This window comes from Brachyhypopomus gauderio, unplaced genomic scaffold, assembly GCF_052324685.1.
Source record: "Brachyhypopomus gauderio isolate BG-103 unplaced genomic scaffold, BGAUD_0.2 sc114, whole genome shotgun sequence".
NCBI lineage: Eukaryota > Metazoa > Chordata > Actinopteri > Gymnotiformes > Hypopomidae > Brachyhypopomus > Brachyhypopomus gauderio.
In genome coordinates, this window is record NW_027506935.1 from 130506 (window position 1) to 153140 (window position 22635).

General features: G+C 42.0%; 2 protein-coding genes across 4 annotated transcripts; one reads left to right on the forward strand and one right to left on the reverse strand.

Moving 5' to 3' along the window:
• Positions 1 to 362: 362 nt before the first annotated feature.
• On the forward strand, positions 363 to 21010 carry LOC143497896 (E3 ubiquitin-protein ligase TRIM39-like). Of its 3 annotated transcripts, none has more exons than XM_076993524.1 (9): positions 367 to 462; positions 3837 to 3881; positions 5229 to 5314; positions 5599 to 6152; positions 6974 to 7069; positions 7179 to 7412; positions 7509 to 7671; positions 14673 to 14708; positions 19662 to 21010. In XM_076993524.1, exons 3-9 carry the CDS (start codon positions 5296 to 5298, stop codon positions 20207 to 20209), a joined length of 1650 nt encoding a protein of 549 aa, XP_076849639.1. In that variant the 5' UTR covers positions 367 to 462; positions 3837 to 3881; positions 5229 to 5295; the 3' UTR covers positions 20210 to 21010. The 3 variants fall into 3 exon arrangements, with proteins under 3 accessions (XP_076849638.1, XP_076849639.1, XP_076849637.1); XM_076993522.1 differs by lacking the exon at positions 367 to 462 and adding an exon at positions 2665 to 3730; XM_076993523.1 differs by lacking the exon at positions 3837 to 3881 and having other exon boundaries at positions 363 to 462.
• On the reverse strand, positions 2108 to 15730 carry LOC143497901 (uncharacterized). Its single transcript, XM_076993530.1, has 2 exons — positions 7130 to 15730; positions 2108 to 7024 (listed from the first exon to the last, which is right to left on the reverse strand). Exon 1 carries the CDS (start codon positions 10400 to 10402, stop codon positions 9476 to 9478), a length of 927 nt encoding a protein of 308 aa, XP_076849645.1. The 5' UTR covers positions 10403 to 15730; the 3' UTR covers positions 2108 to 7024; positions 7130 to 9475.
• Positions 21011 to 22635: the final 1625 nt, after the last annotated feature.

Consider the following 22635-nt stretch of genomic DNA (forward strand, 5'->3'; position numbering starts at 1 on the left):
TTGACAGCATATTTAATCACTGAAAATGAAACTTAAATTGCCTGTCACTATAACGAAAAGATTCAAGTGATGTGTATTCATTCAGTGTTATTATATAAAGCACACTGCATATAATGCATGATAATGACTGGCTTTTTCCAACGCTAACAAAAAATAGCTTGACAAAATAATGGGTTTGAATTGAAGTTATTAGCTTGGTACACACTAAGTCAAAGAGTCAATTAGACACAAGGTTGGTTGCCTGTAGCACTGGCCTGTTACGGTGAAATACAATGCATCATGTGTGATCATACTTTGTGTAAACCGGAACGTTTATCCCTTGTCAGAATAAATAACAAGGAAGTGAAAGTAAAACTAAACCATTTAGGATTTCACATGGACATTAGTGGACATGAAGTACCTCTGAGAAGACGAGAAACGAACTTTACAGCCTTCTGAAAACCAGTAATGAGGAAAGTAAAGGTAAGCAGTTATACTTCAGCGTGCTGTAGCTCATCATTCAGATGTTTTGATACATGCGTAAAGAATTCAAAGCATATCAAGTTCGTTATAAGGGTGTTACCGTATATACATCTTGTTGCAATGTGAACAGTCTAAATATTTTATTAATATTAATAAATATCAATAATCCGAAACGTATGAAGTGAGTATAAAGAACTTGACTATACTGTAGATACTGGAAACACTTACTTTAAATACGTAACGAATCCACACTGAGTTATTAATGCAGTACAAATCAACTACTGCCATAAAAAGAAAGACTATCCAGGAGCCTGCGGAGGTGTATTACAGTTAGAATTTGTTATTTCTAGATGTAACGTACGACTATTAATAAGGTACATAGCGCATATACACCTGAAATGTCTAAAATATTCTACTGACTCTGTGAACCTTCGTACAGTCTCAGACATGGGCATAAAATAACGTCTGTTGCACTGTTAAATCATGTAAGGATCTATCAGTTCTCATCAAATACATGAAAATGAGGCCAAACGGGGTAGCCTGTAAAAGAAAATTTAAAATACGGTTCAAAGGACGATACCATTTATAGAAAATCACTGGGTAAAATCTTTCTAAAGCGAAGCTTTACAATAGCGATGACACTGTAAACAACCTACCTGCGTGTAGCGTTTATTATTCTTAAAATGTTTTATATTATTGTTGTTGTTGTAATGTTCTCGTATGTGTTACCTTTTCCTAGTTGTCTTGTAATCCTGCTCCAGAATATTATCCATTCGTTGTCTAGTGTAATCCCTATCTGCATTCTCTGTTTCAGTTTAGTGTTTTGTTGTCTTCTTTTTAATAAATACTTATTAACTTGCATTTGCGTCACCCCTGCCTATGACAGGTGTCGTGGGAATTTTCTGGAAATGGATGAGGACTCAGACGTGGTTAAAATTATTAATTTATTAAAAGGTATAAATATATAAACAGGACAAAGACAGACACAAACATGAGAGTCTCGTCTAGAACAAGAACTCTGAAAGCAAGGGGGCAGTCCCCCGGCTTATATACAATCCTAAATTCAAGCCGAGTTTCCAGTTTGTAGATAAATGTTGTCTCAGGAGCGCAAATGCCTTTTGTTTATGGATCTGAATATACAGTGCTGCCTGAAATTATTCATACGCCTGTTCACATTTTGACAAAGTTCATTTTATTCAAACATTGAACATTTCAGCACAACAGTGACCCAAAACACACAGCAAAAGTGGTGAAGAAATTGTTACCGGACAAAAACATTAAGGTTTTGCAGTGGCCCAGCCAGAGTCCTGAAGAAATATGAGTGGGAAAAAATACCAGTGGAGACAGGCAAAAAGCTGGTCCACAATTATAGGAAGTGTTTCATTGCTCTAATAGCCAAAAGGGCATTATTGGAGCATTTTTACTTTCCATAGAGAAGGCAGATACTATAAGACACACAAATTAAAAGCAGTCTCTTAATGTGAAACAAAGTCATAGGTGCAAAGCACTGTGGTTGAAATTCTGTAAACCTCAAATGGTGAGCACAATAAGTCAGAAGCAGTTGAGTAAGATAATAAAGTACAATGATTTATTAAGCAAGTATGAATTAATCCAGAGATCTCCATTACACACATTCAAGGGAGTCTGCAAAAGTCAAAGTCAAATTTATTTATATAGTGCTTTTCACAACACATGTTGTCACAAAGCAGCTTTACAATCGTATGGGTCCAGATCCCTAATGAGCAAGCCAAGGCAAGGAAAAACTCCCTATGATGGTGGGGATTAGGAAGAAACCTCAGGAAGACCAAAATTCAAAAGGGAACCCATCCTTCATTGGGCGGCCCGTTGGCACAAGTCCGTGGTCGTAGGGTGGTTCTACAGTTCTACAGTAATAGTTAAGGTTCTCATTCCCCGGCCAAGTAGTCACAGTCCCTTCGGTGCAGAAAGAGAGCTAATTACACTCTCACAAACCATAGTTTTATACTATTCTGCTACATGATTACATCATTCTTCCGTGACACGAGTTAAGTTTGTGGCTCAGGGTACCCTCCCCTGCCAGGGTACCCGGGCCATAGCCTCCTTGTTCCTCCTGTTCGCCGGCATCAAGCACGTCAGATATACAAATCAAATCAAATCAAAGTTTATTTGTATAGCGTTTTTCACACCACATGTTGTCACAAAGCAGTTTTACAGTATTTACAAGGTTAACAATAGTATGGGTCCAGAACCCTAATGAGCAAGCCAAAGGCGACAGTGGCGAGGAAAAACTCCCTAAGATAGTGGGGAATAGGAAGAAACCTCGGGAGAACCAAGACTCAAAAGGGAACCCATCCTCCATTGGGCGGCCCGTTAACACACAAATTACACAAAATATAGACAAATACACAAGTCACACACAAATCACACAATCAGACTAAGTAAAAGGTAAAAATGAAAGTTCTGGGTTTTTATATTGACACTGTAAATGTCTGTTGATGAACGCCAGGCTTTCATTCTGTGTCGGAGCAGTGATGCTGGTATTGTAGGCTCCGACTGCAGTGTACTACCATTCTGACATCTGAAGCCCTTATCAACAGGTCAGAGACCTTCAAGACTCTATCTCCAACTCACGAGGAGTACTACTAGAAAGAGTAGACAGAGAGAGAGACTACAGGCCTGCTGAGCCTATACTGACCAACGTGTCATAGGCCTGACATGTTTAATATACCTTAATAAAGTTATTTCCTTTCCACTTATTACTAATAGTGGTCAATACATATATGCAACGTCCATGCTTGATGTCCCCGTGCTGGGTCCGTGAGCTGACGTGGCAACTTCCAAGTCAGAGACTAAGTATAGATAAGTATAGATAAGAGTGAGGTCGCCCTAGGAACATTAAGTCCCAGGAATACAATTCTAAGGCCTACTGAGCCATACCAGACACTGGTATGCTTTAGTGCCCTACTTACATGATTAACACACATAAAGAGCACTAGCGTATACATTTATCATGTAACTGTTGTGATTAACATAAACATAGTGTGGCATGGCCGCAAGTTTAACTTGAGCGCGATACTATCATAGGTATGGGACACGCCCACTGTAGGTGGGGCTTGGCGCCAAAGGGGGGCTATAAAAGTGAGCATACCTTGGTGTATTGACTTCCTGTCTGGGTACACAAAGGCCTTGCAAATTGTTTGGTCTGTGAACGTCATGGCTGGAGGGACTGAGGTTGCATTGGTGACTATCCAATTGAGAAGCGGAGAGTTGCACACAGCGGATTCAACCGGTAGGTCGCTGGACTGTCGTGTGGAGACGTGCTGGTGAGTGGCTATTGGGAAGCATGGCTTATCGGCTTCTGTGCTAACTGGCTGCACCTTTGCTCACGCCAACAGTGACCTAACAGGTGTGGATTTGAGCTTTGCCTGCGTATCTATTGGGTATGTACCTTTTAAGCGCTATACTATTGTGTTTTTACCATTCATTGGTGGACGGCTACCATGCATGTGTTCGTGGGTGTTGTAGCGGGTGCTTAAATGTTATTTTGTTTGGGTTACAGTACGAAGCAAGTAGGCCTCGGAACGCGTAGTGAACAACTACATCTTTGGGCTGAGTGGAGCTGCAGCTGGGGTGCTTGCAGGCCACTGTTTTTCCCTACCCAGTATTCTTAATTATTTTCTGCATTTTAATAGATTGGGGTTCATAGCAATGTGCTAAGTTATGTAGCGCTATGAGTATATCTGCTGTCAAACCAGCTATTTTATAGTCTTTTGGGGGTTACGTCTGGAGCATAGCAGTAACAGTTGTGATAGTCCTGCACAACTCTTTTATGTCCATTATCTGTTTGGTTATTTTTATTTGTTCGTTTGTGGTCAAGGCGTGGGCCACCCCAGCGTCCAGGTTGTGCCCTTTGTGGGGTGTTTGCTGTGGTGGTGGTGTGGCTTTCTTGGTGAGCACAGTTGGTGCAGCTGCTTAGTGTGGTTACAAGGATTTGGTGTAGTAGTAGTAGTAGTAGCGTTTGTGGTCATTTGTGAATGAACACTGTGGGTGGTACATATCCTTGGTGGTACACTACTTGGAGCATTTGTACTAGCCTAACTAGCTTATCCCCCAATAGTGTCTATTTTTATAACAGAGTCTGTATATTTTTATATTTGAAATAAACAGTATTGTGATCCAATTAGATACCGGTTGTGTTATTGGCTGGTTCTTCTCGCTCATTTATTTGAGTGGCCTAACACGGGGTCCCCTTCCCCATCTCATAGGGGTGGCGTAGTCAAGGTGCTATACGCATTGTGGGTGTGCATAAGTGGGTGCGTCGGTATTGGGTGTACTCTGAGCCCATTAAGTTAAACAAAGTAAATAGCACACCATTACAGTAGCATCATAGATTTTCCACCACAGCGCTTTGAATAAAGAGAAGCAGCACCGGAGTCTCTCTCTCACTTGCAGTAGCAATTCTGGGACAGCAGTGCTGCACTCAGTATGCCAGCACTGGAGATCTGGACCTGTGGGCTTAAATGCTACAGGTGATTAGTGAATGAGATACGCGTCAGGTACGATGGGCGTGTTAATAGGTGGGGATTGTGAGTGTGACAGTGACAGAGGGCGTGTGTGTGAGGGAGTGGGTGTCTCCCTTGCACACTGGGACCGCCCACCGTGACAAATGCCTCAGGAGATGTATTATAAATAATTTCAGGCAGCACTACGTTTGATAAAATATTTATGCAAGGAACATTTTGGCCTGTTGTATGTGTTTCCTGAGTGATGTGATTCCTTCTATAAAGAGTTAATAAAGGAGGAAGAAGGAAACAACAGTCTTCATCATCACAATCAGGAAACAGAAGGGGAAGCATGACTGAAGCATCAGAGTGTAAGTTACACACCTCACACACACACAAATGAAATACAGCCTGTGTATTATGGAATTTCCCCCTCCGTCAGCTTTTCCTTGTTAAGTTTCAGAACTGGAGATTAAAGTCTGAGGTGGTGGTTCTGAATCCTGGATAATGAAGGAAGACACAGTCATATTTCTCATTATCTACATTTCAAAGAGTCCTAGAGTATTTAAGAACAAATGTGTGAAGATTATTCAAATACATTTTAAATGTAGATTAAGATTAAATTATTGTTTCTTCCTGTTTCCTTTCTTATCAGTCTCACGTGACTCCAGCAGCCTGTCTGAGGAGCAGTTCATGTGTTCTGTCTGTCTGGATGTGTTCACTGATCCAGTCACCACTCCATGTGGACACAACTTCTGTAAGACCTGCCTCACACAATACTGGGACAACAGTCCAAACTGTATATGTCCACTATGTAAAGAGAAATTCATCAAGAGACCTGAACTCAAGATTAATACAACACTGAGAGACGTTGTGGATCACTTCAAGAAGAAAAAATGTCCTAATAAACCTGATATTTTTTGTGATGTCTGCACTGGAGTGAAGTTGATGGCTGTAAAATCCTGTCTGGACTGTGGTGTGACATTTTGTAAGTCTCATCTAGAGCCCCATAATAATGTTCCAAAATATAAGAAACACAAACTAATAAACCCTGTGGAGAACGTGGAGGACTACATATGTCAGAAACATGAGAGACCCCTGGAGCTGTTCTGTAGAGAAGACCAGATGTGTGTGTGTCAGTTCTGTACTGAGGGAGAACACAGGACTCACAACACTGTTACCATAGAGGAGGAGAGTGGAGAGAAAAGGGTGAGAGACACTAACACTGAATAACATCAACATTAAACACAACACAGATTTATAAAAAAATATAAAAAACTTCAAGGAATTTAGGCCACGTTTTCATATGTGTAACACGGTGGGTGTTGTGCAATCACTGGGCAGACACGCATGTTGAGGCAGCAGATCTTTAGCCAATCAGGCTTTACTTTGAACAGAAGATACTCTAACAGAACGAGACTGACGTGGCATGATAAATGAAATAAGATACACCAGACAAATAGTAAAACAGAAAATACAAGGAACTCCAAAGACAAGACTAACTGACTGTAACACGTAAAGACATTTAATAAACAACTAACACAACAAACACTGTTAGACAGGAAACTAAACGCTAGAACAAGCAAACATTTCTACACATGAAACCTACTAAACACGTACAAACACTACCAAATTACACATGAATCAATATACAACCAGACAAGACAAATCAAGAACTAAACATAAACCCGGAAAACCAGACACGTTGCGTTTACACAAAACCATGAACCCAAAGACACCACAAACGGAACAATATCAGAAGAAATAAACACAATATGCAATACGTACAAAGGTAACCATGCCAAAGATAACTAAACACCTGATGCTCCAACTACAAACCAAAAATTAACCCACAACTAGGACACAATATAAATACACAATCTAATGAGACAAAGTTCAAGGGGATATTACTAGGGTGTGATGAAATGGAACAAAAATGATAACTCAATACATGATTGACAGGGGGCGGGGCTAGACATAACAATATGTAAAATATTAAACACATTTTCTGTTTTCCTCTCTGCCTCTAGACACAGCTGAGGAAGACACAGTTAAAGGTCCAACAGATGATCCAAGAGAGACTGAAGAAGATGGAAGAGATTAAACAATCAGTAGAGCTCAGAAAGGTGTGAACAGTTTAAATACAGTTTTGCAGAATTTTGAAAGCTAAACCTAAATTAAATCACCTTTGCTTGATTAAAGTTTACTTTTCAATAAATTTCCTTCTTCCATTAGAAAAGCACAGAGAGCAAGATTGCAGACAGCATTGAGGTCTTCACTGCTCTGGTGCGCTCCATTGAGAGAAGCCAGGCTGAGCTGCTTCAGATGATGGAGGAGAAGCAGAAAGCAGCAGAGAGGCAGGCTGAAGGACTCATTAAAGACCTGGAGCAGGAGATCACTGAACTAAAGAGGAGAGACAGTGAGCTGGAGCAGCTCTCCCACACTGAGGACCACATCCACCTCCTACAGGTCTGTGTTCCTCTCTCTGCTCAGAGACAACACAGCACATCACAGAACAACCCTCCCCATGCTGAGGGGTTTCTCCTCTCTCCTGCTGTACTGTAGATCTACCCAACCATGAACAGCCCTCCACACATCAAGAACTGGACTGACATCAGTATTGACACTAATGTGAATGTGGAGACTGTGAGGAAAGTTCTGTCTCTGCTTCAGAAAACTCTGAATACGAAACTCAGTGAAATATTGAATACTAAGTTCAAACAAGCAGGTGAGAAACTTTCCTATTAAATATATATATTTTCCTATTAAATATAACACAAGAAGTCTGTGGCCAACAGATATAATGAAATATAGGCTACAGGGGTTGGACAATGAAACTGAAACACCTGGGGCCTTATGTACTAACGGTGCATGACGTAAGCACAAAAACATTGCGTACGCTATGTTTCACGCAAACGGTCAAATGTACTAAATGTGACTTGAACGTGAGAAAGTGCGTACCCCCACGGAGGTTTCACTTCAGGCGTACGTGTTTCTAATGTGTTTTCGTCATTTAGCGACACTTGAAGCATTGAAATTACAACTAGGTGAAGCATTGAAATTACAACTAGTAAGATATCCTTTACACACACATTGTAGTAAGCCCTTATTATGTAAAATAAAGTAAATTATTCAGACAATTAAACAGTAAATTAATCACACAATTTCATTGCCTTACTGAAATAATCATTTTTCATAAATTTCCACTTAGCCTAGATTATATAAACATGCATGAAATGTTGTGCTGGAGTTCTTGGGAGATGGCAACGTTGGCATTACTGGAAGATATTGATAATGGCTGAATTCGCGTTTTCCGTGACCATTATGATTTTTTGGCCCATGATGATGACTGGCTTATAAGCCGTTTCAGATTTCCAAGAGCTGTCCTGAGTTGTGCCAAGTTGGGTCCAGTTTTGGAGAGAGAAATGCGAGGAGTCGTGCATTGCCAGATCCTTTACAGGTGCTGACAACGTTCGGCTTCCTGGCAACTGGCTCATTTCAAAGAGAACTGGCAGACTGGTCGGGGATATCCCAGTCATCTTTCAGCCGTGCCATGCCAGCTGTTTTTTAATTTAAATTAAGATTAAGATTCTTTATTTGTCACTGTATAAATTGTGGCGATACAAGATACACAGTGAAATGAATGTGACTGTTCCTAGACTATGCGGCAGTAAAAAGAGAATTACAATTTACAATTAAATATATAGATAAATCAACAATTAAGTAATTTACAATTTACAGTATTTATAAAATATCAAATATAAACTATAGAAGTAAAAAGAGAATAAAAAATCTACCATATACATGTAAATGGATCTATAAGTGACTGTGTGACTGATAAAGTGACTGGGTGTCTGATAAGGTGGTTGTGTGTCTGATGAAGAGCCGAATGGAATGGAATGGATCATGTGTGTTGTGTTTTGTGTATCCGGTGTGTTTAGTTTCCAAATGATCTGAGGGTAAAGGCTCCTCCTCAGCCTCTCAGTTCTGGCCCTGAAGCAGCGTAGCCTTTTCCCTGAGGGTAGCCATACAAACAGACTATGGTTAGGGTGGTGAATGTCCTTACTGATGCGTTTCCCAGATGCTCTGCACCACCTGCAGTAAATGTCCTGAGGTTTTGGCAGTACAGTCCTGGTGATGCGCTCAGAGCAGCGTATCACTCTTTGGAGGTCTTTCTTGTCCTGGGCGTTGCAGTTACCAAACCAGGTAGTGATGTTACCAAAAAGAACAGACCCAATGGTGGCAGAAAAGAAGAGTTTCAGCAGTGCTGTGGAGATCTTGAATTTCTTCAGCCTCCTGAGATGGTACAAGCGTTGCCTCGCCTTCTTTATCTTGGTGGAGATGTGTGTGGACCATGTCAGGTCCTCAGAGATGTGGACTCCGAGGTACTTGTAGCTACTCACTGTCTCAACTGGAGTGTCATTGATCTGGAGAGGTGTGTATGAAGTCCTCCTCTTCTCCCTTCTAAAGTCAACTACCATCTCATTGGTCTTAGATATGTTCATTTCCAGGTTGTTGACTCCACACCATGATTACAGTTGCTCCAGCACAGACAGGTAGGCCTTCTCATCATTGTTGGAGATTAGGTCTATCACCACTGTATCATCCGCAAATTTCACAATGGTGTTGGAGCTGTGGGTGGCTGTACAGTCATGTGTGTACAGCGAGTACAGGAGTGGGCTCAATACACATCCTTGGGGGGCGCCGATACTGAGGGTTTTTGAGCTGGATGTAAAATTTCCCATCTTGACCACTTGAGGTCTGTCAGTCAGGAAGCTCTGTACCCAGGAACACAATGAGTGGTTCAGCCCCAGATCACAGAGTTTCATGACCAGCCTTGAGGGAACAATGGTATTGAACGCCGAGCTGTAGTCCACAAACAGTAGGTGTGCATAGTTCCCTTTTCCATTGTCAAGATGGGTGAGGATAGTGTGGAGAATGTATGCAATGGCATCAGATTTTTTGAAGCATCTCGGGACGATAGAATGGGTCAGGGATAAGTTGATTATGGTGATAAACACAGGGGCCAGCTGATCAGCGCAAGATTTTAGTACCCTCCCAGGGATGCCATCAGGACCAGCTGCCTTCCTGCTGTTTACCTGTTTCAGAGCTTTTCTCACATCTGACTCTGAAATGGTGACAGGGCGGTCCTCACTGGTTAGGTTGCACGCCATTGTAGCATTAGCGTTACTTGCTAAGCTAGCAATGCTAACGGCATTAGCATATTCAGTGCTAACCTCGATACGTGCATAAAAGGTGTTTAAGTCTTCCACCAGTGAGGGATCTGTGATGGTTGAGGTGTGTGTTTGTTTATGAAAGTCTGTGATGGTCCGGAGACCCTGCCACAATCGTCTGTTGTCGCGGTCTCCCAGATGAAACTCTACTTTGTCTCTGTATCTCCCTTTTGCAGCCTTAACCACTTTCCTCACTTTATACGACTTCGCTTTATACAGAGTCATATCCCCAGTGCCCAGTCCAGTGTTGTATGCAGTAGTACGACCTTTAATGGCCTAACAAATTGTTCTATCTACCCACGGTTTCTGATTAGGAAAGATCTTAACAGTCACCATAGGCACGATATCATCCGTTACTTTGGCTACAAAGCTTGTAGCTACCTCCGTGAACTCATCGACATCATCAGAGCTCGCCCGAAACATGTCCCAGTCGATGTCACTCAACGCGTCCTGAAGTGTGGCTTCTGATTGGGCGGACCAGCGTCTTATCACTCTGGTTGACGGAGCTTCTTGTTTTAGTCTTTGTTTATATTCCGGCATGAGGAAAATGGTGGCGTGGTCTGATTTTCCAAAAGCCGGGTGAGAGATGGCTTTATAGGCATTCTTGAATGGGGTGTAACAGTGGTCTAGTGTACTTGTTCCTCTCGTTGCACAAGCTACATGCTGATGCAAGTCTCTTAAGGTTTGCCTTGTTAAAATCACCAGCTACAATGAGCGCAGTGTCCAGGTGTTTAGCGTAGTGGGCACTTATGACATCATGTAGTGAGGCTAGAGGAATGTCTGTGTCTGCCTGTGGTGGAACATAAACGGCTATAGTGATGACTGAGGTAAACTCACGAGGCAGGTAGAAAGGGCGACTGAGAATAGCCAAGTGCTCCATATTTGGTGAGCAGGAGTGCGACAGAACCGAGATATTCTTAGGATCACACCATTTGTTGTTGGTCTTGAAACACACACCTCCGCCTTTAGATTTCCCAGAATCCGCCATCCTGTGCATTCGAAACAAGGAGAAAGTTTCAGCAGGTGCATGGTCTGGAATGGTAGGAGTGAGCCATGTCTCTGTGAAACAAAGAATGTTACAGTCGCGTATGTCTCTTTGGAAGCGGACTCGAGCCCTGATGTCGTCCAGCTTGTTATCCAATGATTGCACATTGGTGAGCAGAATACTGGGCAGAGGAGGACGATGTGCACTCTCTCGTAGTCTGTTTCGAACACCGGCGCGTCTCCCTCTGTGTTTCTTCCTGCGCTTTCTACGAGACAGTTTGTCTTCGTCTCCATTGTTGTTTGAGTCCTCATTCCGGAGGATATCTGTTGGCCAAGTCGAGCTATCGCGCAAGTCCTCAGAGAAAAGGTACATTGACCTGGTTTTTATTTCTAAAAGTGTACTGAAGTCATATGTGATCAGTGCCAGTGACGGAGTGGTAAAATTACTAAGAAAAACGAAATAAACAGCTATTATAGTCTATTATAGTCTATAGGCTATTATAGTCTGAGCAGAGCAGTCACGGCGGCGTCTGGTCTCACCCGCACCATCTTGAGTAATGGGTGGGATGGGATGGGATCATCTGCATGTCAGCTAGTTATATAAAGTTCCCATATGATGCGGTTGACTAGGCAAACATTAAAGTGCAATTTGCAGCGAAAGCCGGTTTCCCTAATGTAATCGGAGCGATCGACTGCACACACATTACTATAAAGGCACCATCTGAGGAGGAATTTGATTATGTGAATAGAAAGCACTTTCATTCCATAAACGTGCAAATAATCTGTGATGCAAAAATGTGCCTTACTAATGTAGTGGCACGGTGGCCTGGATCAACCCATGATTAGTACATCCTTACAGCATGGTTGGGATAAGATTACAAGCTGGCAGAGTGCGTGATGTGTGGCTTCTTGGTAAGCAACAAATTTAAAGCATTAAAATAAAAGCATTTGACATTTCCAGCTTAGAATAATTAATTTAAAACATGGGCAACTGTTAAATTACTTAGGAGACAGCGGCTGCATGCTCAAGACGTGGCTGATGACGCTTTGTAATCCACAGACTGAATGGGAGCGGAGATACAATTCTCTCCATTCTCGCACCCAGTCAGTTGTGGAGTGGGCGATTGGGCAGCTGAAAAGCCGGTGGCTCTGGCTGGACAGGACCGGGAGAATGCTCCTGTATCGGCCAGAGAAGGTTTGTCGTATTGTGAGGGCATGTGGGTTCCTGCACAATGTTGTGCACAGGTATGCTGTGCCATTGTTAGAGGTGGTGGAGCAACCAGCGGACCCAGAGCCAGGACAAATTAATGCGCAGCCTAACCCAGGTGCCATACAAGCAAGGCAACAAATCATAGCTACAATATAAAAAGGTAAGAGACAGCATTCAAATTTTAACCAATTATTTTATTGAGTCGCTGATGCTAGTGAGCGCATCACTGATATTTTTTAGGTGCATTATATTATTCTGCCAGTGTGCATTATTCTGACCCCACAACATTTAAAGCTTCACACACGCTGTCCCACTCAGAACTTTGCGCTTTGCCATAATGCCAGAAGACAGCGTACCAAACAAACAAATATTTTTTCAGCGCCTTTACCTCATTCAGCAGCAACTCCACTTAACATTCTGTGAAGTTCCTCTTCTTTCCCCGTTTAGACATGGTTTGTGATAGATCAGAGAGGAAACTCCACCGGTGCAGGGCAAATTTAAATGAATTTGCATATTTATAGGAGGGCGTGTAACAGGAGGAGTCAGCCACTCTCTCATGTGTGTTCTATTCCACATTGATTGGGGTGTACAAAAGAAATGTCCATGGATTCCAGCGTACGCACGGTTTGAAACATCCGGATTTTTTTTGCTTACGCCATTTTCTGGATTTGTCTATACACTAGTTTTCAGTAAGAAATCCATGCAAGTCTTTGTACATGAGGCCTCTGGTGACTGTGCAGGCCATGGGGGATGTTCAATTTCACTTTCATGTTCATCAAACCAATCTTTTACCAGTCTTGCTGTGTGTATTGGTGCATTGTCATCCTGATACATGGCACCTCCTTCAGGATACAATGTTTACACCACTGGATGCACATGGTCCTCCAGAATGGTTCGGTAGTCCTTGGCAGTGACGCACCCATCTAGCACAAGTATTGGGCCAAGGGAATGTCATGATATGGCAGCCCAAACCATCACTGATCCACCCCCATGTTTCACTCTGGGCAACAGTCTGGGTGGTTCGCTTCTTTGGGGCTTCTCCACACCTCTCTACCAGATGTGGGGAAAACAGTAAAGGTGGACTCATCAGAGAACAACGCATGTTTCACATTGTCCACAGTCCAAGATTTTCGCTCATTGCACCATTGAGTAGCAGCCCAGCCGCGTATATTGACCCTGTGGAGGTCCCAACGGACAGTTTTGGTGGAAACAGGAGAGCTAAGGTGTACATTTACTTCTGCCGTGATTTGGGCAGCCGTGGTTTTATGTTTTTTGGATGCAATCCGGGTTAGCACCCGAACATCCCTTTCACACAGCTTCCTCTTGCACCCACAGGAAATCCTGTTGGATGTGGTTTGTCCTTCTTGGTGGTATGCTGACATTACCCTGGATACCGTGGCTCTTGATACATCACAAAGACTTGCTATCTTGGTAACAGATGCACTAGCAAGACGTGCACCAACAATTTGTGCTCTTTTGAACTCTGGTATGTCACCCATAGTGTTGTGTGCATTGCAATATTTTGAGCAAAAGTGTGCTCATACCCTGCTAATTGAGCCTTCACACTCTGCTCTTACTGGTGCAATGTGCAATTAATGAAGATTGGCCACCAGGCTGATCCAATTTAGTCATGAATCCTCCCACACTAAAATGACAGGTGTTTCAGTTTCATTATCCAACCCCTGTACATTCACATATTGTTCACTCCTAAGATTAGATTTGAATATGTTGCTTGTTCATATTCATAAATGTGACCTGTATCTTTCTGTATTATGACCACATCTATCTCCTGAAACTACATGAATGAAATCACCTGCATCACCAGCAACAAACATCATATTTGTGTAAAACCTCATAGTATAAAACAGGCTAATTGCACATGCTAATATCTCATGTACGCATCACAATTTACCCTGGAGCTCAGGAACCAGTTAGTCATCTGTACATGATGAGGTTGAGAAGGTAAACACAGATTTTGCTTCTGCTAGTGTCACGCATACTGTGGTCAAAGCTGTTCCTCTCCTCCATTGTTGTACTGATTTCATTTAATTCACATTCAAGTCAAATTGCCATGAATCGGCTATGAATTCAATTACAGATCACATGCAAAAGATAAGATTAATGTGTCCACACTGTCTGAAAAAAATCTACCATAATTTATGTCACAATAAGGAAAACAATCACTTCAGGTTGGTAATGTGAACATAGATAAGATAATATAGAAATATAGATATTTTTTAGTCCAATGCTATAAAATAATTTCTTTAAAATCAAATTAATATCACTCTTCCTAAAATTCAGTCAGCACAGAATTGAAGAGGAGTCAACAGTATGCAGGTACGGTTTGATTTCAATTTTTTCTCTGTTAATTTGAATAACTATTATCTATATTATACAGATTATCCTAACTCTACTGCAACTCATGCAACCATATAAATATGTATTAATGTAACGTTCTGCGCGGGGCAGAACAGGGAGGCAGACACAAACGCTGAGGAGAGCGAGATTTATTAAAGGAAATTCCAAAGGCAGTGTTGTAGTCACAGGCATGGGTCATAACGGGCAGGCAATCAGAACACGAAACACGGACAGACATGGCAAAACACAACAAGGAGGACTCACTGAACGGTAGTAATTCGGCGAACAGGAAAACAACGGAGAGAACAAAAAGACCGATGACCAGACTGGGGAAATCAGGGACTATATGAACATGAACTAAACAAGGGACAGGTGACGGCAATGACACAGGGCGTGGTAGCTAACAAGGAAACACAGAGACAAACGAGCAGGGCGGGATGAACAGGCAGGGAACACAGACTCAAGGGAATCCGGAGTGACAGCCAAGGGAGGGGGCGTAGCCCTACGTGACAGTACCCCCCCTCAAAGGGCAGACAGGACAGGAACCAGACTAGGACAGGACAGGGAACTACGGGGCAGGAATAGAGACAACGGACACGGGGCAGGACACTACAGGACAGACTGGAGGGACAGGACAGGACAAAGCAGGACACTGAGACCGGGACATGCAGTGGTGCGCACATGAAATTGTTCAGGTTGATTTCAGAGGCTTCCTGTATACCTTTAAGGCGCTAGGCCAGGCAAATAACATGCATCATACATAACAGGTTCCTATGTGTAAGAGAAACCTAGCTTGAGCCTGGCCCTCAGATCTAACTGGCAATATGGCATATTGTGTAGTTTTGCACAATTTCACCTGTGCGCTTTACTCAATATGTCATGTTTCCAGTTAGATTTGAGGCATAAAATGATTCTGGGCCAGGCCAAAAACAGGTTCCCCATACATATATGAACTACTTGTGTATGATACAATTGAGTTTTGCCTGGCCCAAGACATTACAGGCATACAGCAGGCCTCTGAAATTGCCCCTCTGAACTATTTCACCTGTGCGCTTTACTCAATATGCCGTCTTTCCAGTTAGATTTGAGGGCTAAAATGATTCTGGGCCAGGCCAAAACCAGGTTCCTCATACATATGGGAACTACTTATGTATGATACAATTGAGTTTTGCCTGGCCCAAGACATTACAGGCATACACCAGGCCTCTGAACTTGGCCCTGTGAACCATTTCACCTGTGTGCTTAATTTCCCAATATGCCATGTTTGCAGTTAGATTTGACACATAAAATGATTCTGGGCCAGGCCAAAACCAGGTTGCTCATACATATAGGAACTAGTTATGTATGATGCATGTGTTATTTGTCTGGCCCGACGCCTTATAGGCATACAGCACACCTCTGAAATTGCCCCTCTGAACCATTTCAGTGCGCTCTCTGTGCACTTAACTACTCAATATTCCGTGTTTCCAGTTATATTTAAGGTATAAAATGATGTTGGATCAGGCTAAAATCAGGTTCCTCTCTTAGGGAGTGACCTGTTCTTCATGATGCATTTGTTATTTCTCTGGCCCACCATCAATAAGGCTTTCAATAATCCTCTGAAACTGCCCCTTTAAAATGCGTTCACCTATCTGCCCACTGCTCAATATGCCATGTTGTGTACTGGTATTTCTTCTTCCGATTATTTGTGTTCTAGAACATCATTTCTGTGTTTTTAGTTTTCAAATCTAAGAATATGTTTCCTTACGTTAGAAATGTTGATGAATTCAATCATCATGTATAAACTGCATACAATTGAAACGACTTGAAATAGAAACCATTTTACAAATGAAATGCTTTCATTATATTTTTATTTTTTACATTCACAAAATAAGTATGGGAAACAATAACCTCTTAAATGTCTGCTCCTACGCTCGTTTAATGTAACGTTTAATCTATCACTTTTAAAGTGCGCAGCAAACACGCATCGTGAACATAACCTTTTTGAATAAGTAACCAACTTCAGCCGCCGAATACGGAGCTGCGAATAAGTAACCAAACGAATCTCAAACTGTGAATAATGGCGCATTTCCATTAGGTCCTGCTTGGCGCGGTACGGTTCGATACGGGTCGATTCGCAACGGAACGGTACGGTCGCGTTGTGTTTCCATTACAATGGTGAACCACCCCAATGTGGGTGGAGTCGCTGTTGGCGCGCGGGTTGTAGTGTCGTGACATCATTTGTATGCGACCACAACACCGGCCGATGCCCCTTAACACATAGCATTATTGTATCTTATTTATATTTATCTTCATTATTGTATGTGGTTGCTCTAATTATTGATAATTTGGTATTACTCAAACAGGCTGAACACACCCTGCATAAAAAGCATCAGTCATACAATCAAATGAAATCAAACTTTATTATGAAATATAGATATTTAAAGTACAACATATGTAAATAATATAGTTATAGTTTAAAAAAGTGCAAAAAGCAAATCACCTAAAAATAACGTATAGCTTTATATGAAATAAATATTTATAGTACTACAAGCAACATTTTGTGTGCTTTTACTGGCGTCTGTCTCGCATGGTGTTCAAGTTCACCAAGCACCCAGAGGAAAGCCCGGTTGAAGGAAACATTTCCCGCCAACTCCGCTTGCCTCGTCAGTGGAAGGGAAATCTTGAACGTAAAAAATAACAAATATTAAACACAAGCATTCCCGTGAAAGCAACAACGATATAGTGTAACTGCACAAAATGTGTAGCACGTCATCGCTGCTCGTGCTTTGTTTATGGCTACAGCTAACTAGCAACTAGCAAGGCTAAGAGCTAGCTATTGTACAGTAGTGACTGTGGTGGTAACATTAACTACAAACACAGCTCTAAATTCCTGCGTTTACAATAGATGCGTTCATATTACATCTTTTACGAGCCTAGTAGTAAAACTGAAATCACAATACACTCACCATTCTCCGTGGCCTCCAGCACCGACATTGTCCGGCACGTTTTCTCTTCCGTTACTGGCTGGCCGGTGACCGTATATGACATCCATTTGCTGGAACCATTTCCAGTCTTTGCGGTTTGCTCCACTGCGTCCGTTATGGTCCTTCACCGCCCGGTAATCGCGTTAAGCTTTTTTTGCTTGGACCGACCGGCACTGCTGAACGGACCGCTGGTAGCCATGAGTGGCCATTAGCGCGGAAACCTCGCTAAAAGCCTTTACATTTCTAGTGGCCCCGTCCAATTTCGGCCTGGATTTTTTGATCGCTGATTATTAACAGAAAGGTTTGTACCTCGGCGTTTGACCAGGGAACAGACTTCGCTCCTTGGGTTTTAAAATGGCTGAGGAGTCCATAGCATAGCGGAGGAGTCGCTCTCCTGACGCAACCTGTGACGACACTCCCTGGCCAATCAGTGTCATGCTGTTCCTCCACGTCACAGAACTGTACCGCTTTGGAACGGTTAGAACCTCGAGCGAGTCGGTACGAAAAAAGTACCCGAAGGGGCCGGCTCACAGGGAAGTGGTACTAATGGAAACACTCACAAACCATCGCGAATTGAACCGTACCGCGCCAAGCAGGCCCTAGTGGAAATGCGCCATAAGTAACCAACTTCAGCCTCGTCAGTTAGCCGATAAATTTAATACATGGAGCAAGATGCTAATGGGATACATAGATGAGGGGAGAATTACCAAGCAGAACCTAAATTAAATCACCAACACCAAGAGGGAAACATTAAAGGAACAGAACTAGAAATCACTACAGACATAGACTAGGACCAACATGACGGGGAAGGAATCAAAACAGATACAGGTAGTAGTAGCTCAAGGATATCTTGAATTCTGATCTATCTGTGCTACTATCTAGGATGTTGTAACGAGTAGCCCCTCCTTGAGTCTGCCTCCTCTGTGTTTTTCCTTGTAAGTGCGTTCATTTCTTGGTTTTCCACGCCTTTCGTCTTAATTTGTTTTATCTGTTATTGCTTTCACCTGTGTTGTATTTATTTCCTTGTTTACTTTCTATTGCGTCTTGGCCATGTATGTGTGTCTGCGCTCGTATAAGAGTTACTTGTCTATCTGCCTGATTATTCTGATCCTTTTGATGTTTTCTTCCAGTCATATGAATTAATATTTCCTAGTTGTCCTTAGTGTTCGCGTTTTCTTGAGTAGACTAAATTTCCGCTTTTTCATTTTTCTGGTTGGTAATCTCAACTTCTTGTTTCCTAGTTATGTTATTGGAAATACTTGCGTCTCTTGGAGTTGTGTAGAATCACGGCGTTCTGTTAATTTAGAGATGTTGTTCGTTGGTTGGACACAAATTAAGTGTTATATCACGATCTATCGATCGCCGGTGGTTGGCACCAGAGCGAACTAGTAACTCATTGAATCATAGATGTGGATCAGAGGTAAATAAACTAGATTTTTTTTCGGCGTGAGATATCGGAAGTGTGGTGTGAGAGCGTGTGAAAACATTCAAATGCGTGTGTCTCACGCTTAATGCGTGAGAGTTGGCAACCCTGTGTTTAGTGTCGTTGTGTTTTGTTAATCATGCCCCGTCGATCCTGGAAGGGTTCGTCGAGTGTTCGTGGGGGTTATTCGTCTCTTACCGCTACTACGGAGAGTTTAACCACTTGTGTACAAAATAAATGTAGGCTGTCTTCGCAAATATGTTCATCCTCTGGTTTTTGCGAGTTTCAGACGTTACAGATGTATTCTGTGAACAGATGCAAAGCACTTTGTAAGTCGTTCTGGATAAGAGCATCTGTTGAATGCCCTAAATGTAAATGTAGACTGGATCACTACTTTCGAAGAAGACACACTCATAATAAAGTGTTTGTATATTGTGATGTTCTACAAATCCTGTTACATGTTTTAATCAGTAGGATCTACTTTATAATGAGGGTGTTATGTTTATTATTATGTATGTATGACATACTGTATGTTTCTCTCAGTGGATGTGACTCTGGATCCTGATACAGCTCATCCCAGTCTCGTCCTGTCTGATGATGGAAAACAAGTGACACATGGAGACACAAAACAGAATCTCCCTGACAACCCAAAGAGATTTGACCTGTATATCGATGTCCTGGGAAAGGAGGGGTTCTCATCAGGGAGATTTTACTATGAGGTTCAGGTCAAGGGGAAGACTGAGTGGCTTGTAGGAGTGGCCAGAGAGTCTGTTGAAAGGAAGGGGAAGATTAAACTGACCCCTCAGAATGGATTCTGGACAGTAATTCTGAGGAATGAGAATCAGTACAGGGTTTGTGCTGGTCACCATGTCTCCCTCACCCTGAGAGAGAAGCCCCAGACAGTGGGGGTGTTTGTTGATTATGAGGAGGGTCTGGTCTCCTTTTATGATGTGGAGGCCAGGTCTCTTATCTACTCTTTCACTGGTCAGTCCTTCACTGAGAAACTCTACCCTTACTTCAGCCCAAGCCTACATCATGGAGGTAAAAACTCAGCTCCACTGATCATCTCATGTATGTCTAATACTGAATGAAAGTTTGCCCTCTTAAATCTATGAACTTGCAATAAAAAGATCTAAGTGTAACGTCTGAATGGAGGCAATGAGGTGAGGGGTTTGTTTCTTGAACTTGATACTCTTTAATGCAATCAAGCCAACAGAAATGAAAAGCCTGTGGAGGCAGTAGAAAAGTTCTGAGCTCTCAGTGCTATCAAGAAGTATCTTTTCACAGCATAGGTGCCTCTCTGATGGTCTTGACTTTCACTCTTTAAACATCAGCAGCTGCCAAAGAAATTCAAGAGCCTTATTTTCTATGATAAACAAACTTTTGAAGCCTGCAAATAGTTTCTCATTGGCATATTCATCAGCCCTCTGCAATGATTATATGTTGTTTTTTAATGAAAAGGTGAGGAATATAAATTCTGAGTTTAAACCAGATACATTACCAGAATTTCCAGAACCTAGTCTAACTGTGATAAGTTCTCTATCCACCTTTCATCTTGTTGATATTAGCTTTGTAACTAGACTTATTATGGGTTCTAGAGCAACTACATTAGGGTTGCAACAGTATGAGATTTTCACGGTATGATAACCGTCTCAGGAAATACTGCGGTATCACGGTATCACAGTTTGTTACATATATTATTAAAATATACACTGACCCTTAAAGAACAAAACAAAAGTTTTTGTTTGTTCAATGAACTGTTTATTGTAGAAACCTGGAACTATTGTACACAAAATGTCTCCTTTAAAAAAAAATAAGCTGTACACCTGTTATATACATTACAGTTGTGATCAAATTTATTCAACCCCCACTGAAATAAAGTGTTTTGGCCAGTTTGACATTGATTTTGATCATTTCAGTCATCTTATTTACAATTATATCAAAGAGGCACTTATAAATTAGACAAACATAACATAATATTTATGATGGAATAACCACAAATGTCTTTACTGTGCTCACATCATTATCAGTTTTATTCAACCCCCTAGTGACATTATTTTTTAGTACTTAGTACAACATCCTTTTCCAGTTATGACAGCTTTCAAGCGTGAAGCATAGCTTGACACAAGTGTCTTGCAGCGACCTATGGGTATCTTAGCACATTCTTCATGGGCAAAGGCCTCCAGTTCAGTCACATTCTTAGGCTTGCGCACTGCAACTGCCTTCTTTAGGTCCCACCAGAGGTTCTCAATTGGATTTAAGTCTGGTGATTGCGATGGCCACTCTAGAATGTTCCAGCCTTTCATGTTCAACCATGCTCTAGTGGACTTGGATGTGTGCTTCGGATCATTGTCCTGTTGGAAGGTCCAACGTCTCCCAAGCCGCAGGTTTGTGACTGACTCCATCACATTTTCCTCCAAGATCTCCTGGTACTGAAGGGAATTCATGGTACCCTGCACACGTTGAAGCTTTCCTGTACCATTAGAAGCAAAACAGCCCCAAAGCATAATTGACCCCCCGCCATGCTTCACAGTAGGCAAGGTGTTCTTTTGTTCATAAGCCTGGTTCTTCCTTCTCCAAACATAGCGCTGGTCCATTGTCCCAAACAGTTCTAATTTAGTTTCATCTGACCACAGTACACTGTTCCAAAACCTTTGTGGCTTGTCCACATGACTTTTGGCATACTGCAGTCGACTTTTCTTGTTCTTTGGAGTCAGCAAGGGGGTGCGTCTGGGCGTTCTGGCATGGAGGTCTTCGTTATGCAGTGCGCGCCTTATTGTCTGAGCTGAAACTTCAGTGCCCACATCTGACAGGTCTTTTTTCAGTTCCTTAGCAGTCACACAGGGATTTTTCTCCACATTACGCTTCAGGTAGTGCACAGCAGTCGCGGTCAGGATCTTCTTTCTGCCACGACCAGGTAACGTTTCCACTGTGCCCTTTAACTTGAACTTGCGAATGATACTTCCGATAGTGTCTCTTGGAATATTTAACAACTTCGCAATCTTTTTATATCCATTGCCATTCTTGTGAAGAGCAATAACCTCTTCTCTTGTCTTCTGGGACCATTCTCTTGCCTTCACCATGCTTGGAAACACACCAGTAGATGTCTAGAAGGAGCTGAGTATCACAGTCCTTTTAAATCTGCCTAATTGGTGCTTATCATGCTTGATTGCTGCTCGTTGACATCCACAGATGTTTTCAATACCTGATGGAAAACACTGGAATGAACCTCTGTTCTTAGGAGTGGTAGTCGTAAAGGGGTTGAATAATTGTGTCAATGAAGAAATCACAAAAAGGCCATTTAATACTTTATGACAAAAAAAATTGATGCTATCTTAGTTGCATTTAGTTCTTTAACAAGTCCTTGTAAGATTTCATTATGAACACAATTACAAATGTGCACTGAATTCCATAAAACCCTTCGCAGCATTGGGGGTTGAATAAATTTGATCACAACTGTATATATATATATATATATATATATATATATATATATATATATATATATACACACATT

Bases quoted from the DNA above. Each gene is read 5' to 3' on its own strand.
- LOC143497896 (XM_076993523.1), top strand. The intron at 6,153-6,973 runs GTGAGAGACACT...CTCTGCCTCTAG, and splicing joins AGGAGAGTGGAGAGAAAAGG to ACACAGCTGAGGAAGACACA. The intron at 14,709-19,661 runs GTACGGTTTGAT...TGTTTCTCTCAG, and splicing joins GAGGAGTCAACAGTATGCAG to TGGATGTGACTCTGGATCCT.
- LOC143497901 (XM_076993530.1), bottom strand. From the start codon at position 10,402: ATGACTCTGTATAAAGCGAAGTCGTATAAAGTGAGGAAAGTGGTTAAG.